At 33.2% G+C, this 8,056-nt stretch overlaps 1 protein-coding gene across 1 annotated transcript in view; it reads left to right on the forward strand.

Annotated features, from left to right (window-relative positions):
* Positions 1-7,027, forward strand: part of LOC133193979 (T-box transcription factor TBX20-like) — a 42,977-nt gene extending 35,950 nt beyond the window's left edge. Inside the window, exon 8 of the mRNA XM_061329891.1 lies at positions 6,816-7,027. Coding sequence (XP_061185875.1) covers positions 6,816-7,027 — 212 coding nt within the window. The remainder of the gene's footprint in view (positions 1-6,815) is intronic.
* Positions 7,028-8,056: the final 1,029 nt, after the last annotated feature.

Below are 8,056 nucleotides of genomic sequence, written 5' to 3' on the forward strand. Positions count from 1 at the left end.
TCAAAAATTAGTGAAGCGGAACGAAATGCATACTTGATCTATAACTCATCAAGGTAAAGTCAAATACCAAAAATCAGCTCAACATTTGTGTTTAGTGTTTAGAAAAGAAATTGCGGAAAACCCTGAAAATTGGAAAGGTTGTAATTCCGTCAAAAATCATTCAAGCGGAACGAAATGCAAACTTGACCTGTAACTCATCAAGATACACTCACAGACCAAACATCGGCTCAATATCTGCAAGCGTTTAGACAAAAAAGTGCGGAAAACCAAGTGGGACAGACTGACAGACATAGGGACAGCTAGTAGTGCAGTGACAAACCTAGAAAAAGACGCTTATTTTTCGAGTTTAATGCACCGACTTACGGCTGAAAGTTATCTATACTTATAAATTAATAAATTTTGCAAATAAACTCCGAAACGGGTGCACCAGAGTTCTTACTTACTCCTCTAAGAATACGCACGATACAAGATGATGTCCGTAAACTATATTTAGATTTCACTTGCATTGCAAGTATCGTACATTAAATTAAAAGTCTACTTTTATTTTCTATAAACAGCCATGAAATAGCAAAAACGTGAGTACGGTGGCGTTTCCGGTTGGCGGATCTAAGTTACTGGCAATTTTTAATGAAACTGACAACAAGCAATCGTTTATTTATTTCATTAAACGTCATTACTGAATTATTCAATCAAAACTTGATTGAAATAAGTTGTGATAACCGATTAAAAAGGAAAATGTGCAAATTATTTTCGCCATTCACCGATCGTAATATTGAAGGAAGCTTCTAGAACATCATATAGCATCGAGCCCGATGTTAAAAAGAAAAACGAGGCGATTATAGCTGCTTTACATAAAAAAAAAAGTTTTTGTGTGAATGGTCATTGAAATAATGGTAAATCATTGATAACACTGTAAGTTGTGAATATATTCATATATCGAAAGACTATAACATATATGTAGTAGGTTTTCCTAATAAATTTATCTGTAAAATTTGTATATATATATTCCTCACTGAGAGCATCGTGGCAACGATCCCGAAGTACAATTTGTGCTTCGTAATAAACTTGCTTACATGAAAAGAGAATATTAATGAATAAGGCATTATTCAAATACAATTATGCTGTAAAATTTTGTGCTTTAATAATCAATACATTTAAGTTTTTCCTGAATAAGTCTTTTGTATCAAATACTCGGCCTATTCCAGTGGCAGATCCAGGAATCTTGAGAAGGGGGGGACCAGTTTGGGGTTGGGGTAGGGGCCCACGGACGCACCAAAAAAATTGATTTATTAAATTTTATGTATATTTTGGACACAAAACGGGAGGGGGGCTGGGCCCCCTCTCTAAATTCGCCAGTATATTCATAGGGCGTTATATAATACCTAATTTTTACACAAAAAAAATCTATTTCTCAGCAAAATGTGCATATTTACCGCTTTTTTTTCTTGACGGAAATGAATAAGAGCATCTGAAGTACAATATTAACATAGTATATACAATATCCATAACATATTATATAACAGGTTTCACAATAAACGTCAATTAATGATATTGTTATTTAAGTTTTACAAAGGGGGGGGGGGGGGTTAGAGACGTACTTCTACTTCATGCGGGATTTTGAACAAAGTATTTCTTCCTGCTATAAGCCTGTAGGCTGTCAGTAGAAACTACAATATATATATTATTAGATTTTTTCTGTCGGTAGTGGTATAAATTCAATTCCCCGCGCTTGCGCGGGATTTCATCTAGTGTTTTATGAAAGAGACATCTCTTCTCATGCATTTTCGCCCGATCGTAGAGTTTTCTCGAGTCAAACTTTTTTTAATTGGGAATAAAAGTGAAAATGGGGGGGGGGGGGGCGGCTAGTATATTTTGTCTGCGGATATTATTCTTCACAAGTTAACATCTGAATTACATGAAAAAGTAAATCTTTGTACGTGATAGGATACTTATAGCTATCTAAGTTAATATTGTCCAATTAATTATGAATATTATTGTTTGTTTGTTTGTTTGTTTGTTTTTAAGAGACTGTGTGTTTCAACAAAATACATTCCACGTAGTTACATAATGTAAAAAATTACGAATATTTACCTAAATATTTTAAAGATAATTATTCAAACGATATTTTACGATCAAATTAGACCTAAGAATTTCTTCACACTAAGTATTTTTTTCTCCTTGATCTGAAATTTTAAACGTTTATTGTAACTGGAAACGAATTATTTAGAATCCCAGCACCACCTGTGATAATGGCACCGATTGATTGCAGATCAAACTATTGTTAAACACCTCTCTTAATCAAAAAAGGCTAAAAAGTTTCATTTATTCACCTTAAAGTTTAAAAAGACAAAAATCAAATCCAAATGTACTCTCGAACGAAAGCACTCAATATCCAGAGAAAACATGCGAGTTTTGACAAACTTTCAAATTTTCTCCTTAAGACACCAAATGAAGTCTGGATTTCAATCAATAAGCATTTGAATGTAATTATTCTGTTTTATTTTCAATTAAAGAAGACGTAAAGGTCAAGCATGATACTTTCATTTCATGTTTCTATTTTAACAGTGTCTTGCATGATTAGAGATTGCTTTTCTTCATCGTAAGCAGTGCAAATGCGATGCTAAGTTGTATGAAATAGAAAGAGAAGAACGATATAAAGTGTTATTGACACATACCTAAAATATGTAGGAAATATTTGAGCATATCATTGGAAGGACTATATATCATAAAGATAATGCATCACTTACTTTACTTCCTCTTGAAAAGTGGTTATTTTACGCTTCCATCGGAATCGGGGTTTCCCAGTATCCATCTTTTATTCTGAATCCTCCTATACAACTGAATAAAATTTTATTAGATTTTCACATATTTAATCTTTATTTTAAAACGTTGTGTTGTGCACTTTTAATTTTACGTCTTGATAGAAAGATATTTGGGATTTCTTACATCAAAACATGGAGTTTGCTATTATTCTTGTCAAAGGGGGTATCCATTTTGTTAACGCAGTTCCTTCTCAAACCCCGAATGAATATCGATGATATTTTTAAAGAATCGCCTTCGACCGTACGAAAACTCCTATTAGAACGGGAGTATCATTTTGTGAGCTCAATCAAGTTTCTATTCTGCTTTTCAAATGAAACATATCCTTGTAAAGTCATGTAGTAGTGAACAAGATAGAGAAATTACAGCTCTAACAAATGCATACCGTCAATAATATAAAAAAATGCTTTCTTTGTCCCGTTTCATAGAATTGCTACTACAGGTATATCACCGATACAAGTCCAAAATCTTTCTGCTCCTAAATCCTCACAACCGAGTATATAACAGGCAAAATTTACGAGTTAACGCTTATTCGAAATCTCATCAGATTATCATAATCAAAAATCAGTAATATATATATATATATTTTTTTTTGGCAAATTGTAAGAGGGAGACAAAAAATATCAAGAGTTTTAGTACTCGGTTGGCTCTTGTCTGAACAGGTGTGGCCCCTAAAAGGCCGCCATATGCGCCGACATACACCTGTATATTTTGAAGTATAAGAACCCTTGATAAAACTTTCATATTCATAAAGTTGTTTAACGAATGTATAATTATAAACGAAACAAAAAATGTTAATTATTATGCTTTAACGTGTATGACGTCATATAGATGATTATAATATGCTTCAGGAACAGAAAAAGTCTTTTTAGAGTTCAATATATTCAAAATTATTGATGTTTGAATAAAAATTTCACTTCAAAGCAAGAAAACTAAAAATATAGTCATATTTCGAATTTTGGGGGTTGGGGTGAAAAGCGGGGGGGGGGGGGGGGTATTGTCCTTTTTTGATTTTTTAATTACTGTTTACAAATGCACCTGATTGTACTTAATGAACAAAAAACCTGTGCATCAGCACTGAATTAAATCTACTCCAAGACAACTAATTTTACGGAAAAACAGACAGACGTTATAGTTCAAATTTTCCTTCTTTTTTTTATGAAATCGATATTATCACTGTAAAAATCAATTTTCCATACAAATTTATTGCAAAATCCGAGAAAATTTATGAATTCCTTAAGCTTTTTTAAAATTTTCATTATCATGGTCAGACTTCAATCATTGATCTTTAACCTCCTATTATTTTAAATTTTGACCATAGACTTTTCTACGACCGGACGAAAAAAATTGCTTAATAATATACCTTTCCAAAAAAGTACAAATTAGCAGTAGGGTAGGGTGGTGCATTAATTTCAAAATTTTGATGGTCTTGTCACTCCACTATAGACGGACGGACAGACTCAGAGGAAACCTATAGTCCCCTCCGGTTTCACCGACTGAGGACTAATAAAACAAAATCAGTTCAAAAATGACCAAGTTGTACTAAATTTGAGTTTAACGTCAAGCGGATTGATCCGTATTTGACGTAGATCAACACAGATTTTACGCAATAAACTAAATTGTCAATCAAATGACGTGTTACAAACAGAATTAATTTAGAAACGAATAGATGTTTAAGTATGACACCTTACTCCTTAATTATTTTAATTGTTAGTCTTCAGTAATAGAAGTGAAAAGTATGTACTCTTCACATATTTGATTTAAAATGTAAAATTTTAAATCAGCAATCAAGTCAACTGTAAATGACATCCTTAAATTCATTTAAGGCACATGAGCACTAAATGAATCAAATTTTATAGGCAGTAAATTTCAACAGTGACGTACATAAATACCGTAACTTGAATGCACGAGATCCTTATCAGAATTCTGGGGGAACATATAAATCCTTAAAAATAAAATATAGAAGTTTTTTTTCAATTTGTTTTACAAAACATACGTCATGTATGCCATAATTTCTCTTAATGAGCATTGTTCAAACCAAATAGAATTTCTTTTAATCATTTACAAAACAAAGTAAAAAAGGGAACTTAATGTTATACTAATTAATTAGTCATCTTTTCTTTAATCTTTCCTTTCCTTTATTATCATCATCTTAAACATAGCCATCCGCCAAAAGAACTGAGCTTTGGAAAGTAGTTCCCTCACAATCATAAAAATACATACAAATTCAGTAGCGTTATGTATGCAAAGTGTTATATACGAATAAGTTATCATCCAATTTTTCCTCTAATTTTATTCTCAAACAAAACTATCATTTATTATTTCTATAGATTTTAAGTTGATAAAATTATTTTTTTAATGTATCGTCTCTCACTATGACTGTTTTGTGCATCGAAAGCTTCTGTCTTGGCGCTGTTTAGCTTTTTTTTCTGTTGTGTAATTTAAAGTAAGAAGGCGATTGGTGTGTGTATAGCCAGGAGTTTGCATTTAGCTAAGCCCGGCCAAAATGAAATAATGGAAAGGAATAATGACTTTTAAAACACGTAATATAGCACGGTTCATAAGGTCAAGGACTCATAGTTTATTGACACCATACAATTTGCTTTCTAAATGTCCATGTTTAACTTAGTTTTTTAAAAGGAATATGAATTTTCAATCTGTGACCAACATAGCTCCAACTCAGGGTATGTATCCATGGGCCAACCCAGGATAGGTACCTCGGTAACATGCATTTCATAATTTTGTAAGAGTTTTAGACATTAATTGAAATCATCTACACAGTTTATCAATTAGAGTATCATGAGTAAAGACTTTCAAAGATGTATTTTCAACACAAAACCAACTTATATTCATTAGACTCACCCTGGGGATCTACACTCTTGATCTGTGAGACAGCAATCAAACAAACAGAGAAATGTCTTATTCCTCATTATGATACTGTAAACCAACTTTTATTCTCGAGCGAGAGATATACGCGAGTTTCGCGACCTTCTCTTACTCGCGAATATTTCTCGTCGCGAATCAATTATTCATCTACGTATTTTGTACAATGTTGCCTCGATCGCAAAAATTAGTAGTCGCAGATAGATTCCAAACTGAAGAATCGCGAATAAAAGATGTCGCGAATAATAGTTGGTTTACAGTAGTTTACAATTCGCAGCTACATGTATATGTCGAGGAAAAAGATGTTCCGAGCTATAATATATGTCGCCGTACATATTTTTGAAAAGTTGAAATAATACTTTTTGAAAAGAATAATAATCACATCTTCTGAAAGGCATACTAACATTTTTGGCGCAATTAAACCTTTTCAATTTTCCTTTTTAAAGTTTTAGCCAAATAGCTATCGTACCCTATATTAGTACATTGTACATAAGTATTTAATAATAAAATTTTAAATTTTAAAACTTATCAAGCATTAAGAGTAATATCTTTTTTTCTTTCTCAACAGTGTGGAGAAGAGATACAGAAAACCCATGTTGTGACAGTCTATCAGAGATGTCATAAGTATAAACAAATCGAACTTTTGTGTCTTGATGTGTCTATCTTCATATGTTCTGTCAATCTTGGAAGCTGCAATTCACTACTATGTCTGTGTGTATGTATGTTGAGGTGGGGTGGGCGTAAGGTCTTAGTATCAGAGTCAACCACCGTGAAGGAGAAGGTTATTAGATCTCTATCCCACAGCCAATCTCTCTCAAGGAGAAGGTGATGAGATCTTTATCCCACAGCTGTTCATTTTCAAAGAGAAGGTGATGAGTTCTTAATCCCACAGCTGATCACTTTCATAGAGATGTTGATGATGTCTTTATCCCAAAGCTGATCACTTTGAAGAAGAAGGTGATGAGGTCTTTATCCCACAGCTGATCACTTTCAAGAAGAAGGTGTTGAGTTCTTTATCCCACGCCCAATCTCTCTCAAGGAGAAGGTGATGAGGACTTTATACCACAGCTGATCACTTTCATGGAGAAGGTGTCGAGGTCTTTATCCCACAGCTGATCACTTTCAGAGAGAAGGTGATGAGGTCTTTATCCCACAGCTGTTCACTCTCAAAGAGAAGTTGGTCTTTATCCCACAGGCGATCACTTTCAAGGAGAAGGTGATGAGATCTTTCTCCCACAGCCGATCATCTGAAGCAGATGATGATGAGATCTTTATCCCACAGCCGATCACTTTCATGGAGAAGGTGATGAGATTATTTGTTTGAGTCTCCTCATCAGATTTTCAATAATAAAACTGATTGATTTTATTATTTACTACTTATTAAAACGATTTATTTTGCAAAATTACATAATTTACTTTTTTATTTGTTAGCAAAGAATTATATATACTTGTATATATGTATGAAATTGTATTTCGTTTGTGACATATTAGGTGGAAAACCTAAAACATACAGGAGCAATAATTTCAAAATTAATCTTTTTTGTCGTACATGTACAGATTACTAGTACATTTAATGTAAAACCTTCAGACAATCAGAGAGTTACTTCCTTAATGTTAATTGATGTATGCTTCAAACAGAATGATTTGAGATTTCCACATGCCAAATTGATATAAGTGAAAAGGGATAAAGACGACTTGTAGCCATTGTTATACTCAGTAAACCCTGTAAATGATACGAAAAGTGAAAAGGGTAAAACAACGGACCTCTGAAACACCAGAAGTGGGATTAGGTGCTTAAGAGAAGTGATCACCCCCTCGACCGACCACATCCACCTTGACCCATCTGATCAGTGACCGGTCGTAAGGTGGTGCTTACTTCTCCTAGGAACCTATTAAAACCTCTGGTGCTTCCAGGGGTTCATGTTTTTGCCCTGTTCATGATTCGTTTATTACTGGATTTATTAGAATAATCATTGTCATATGCATCTTTAAAATTAGGCAAACGGGATAATCCGTCTTCAAAATGGCCTTACAATTGGTGTGAAACATGTCAACCAAAAATATGTAAATAATCTGTAAAAATTATTTGCCTATATTTTTTTCACGTATCTTTTGCATGTATGTATTGTATTAATTTTTCTTGAATTTCATATTAAGGTTCGTCTCGTGTTTGATAATTGTCAAATGAGTAGAAATATTCTACTTTGAAAGTGAAGAGATAGTCTTCATTCTACAAATTGTTCTCCTTTCCGAATTTGTTTTTCATTGATTAAGAGTCTAAATCCAGATTTTGTGCATAGTGTATGTTGCTTGTTTCTTTTTTCCTTGTGTTATGTCCCATGGTCAATTAAGT

The sequence above is a fragment of the Saccostrea echinata genome, unplaced genomic scaffold (assembly GCF_033153115.1).
Source record: "Saccostrea echinata isolate AGI-Se365-2 ecotype Australia unplaced genomic scaffold, CSIRO_AGI_Sech_v1 ptg000028l, whole genome shotgun sequence".
NCBI lineage: Eukaryota > Metazoa > Mollusca > Bivalvia > Ostreida > Ostreidae > Saccostrea > Saccostrea echinata.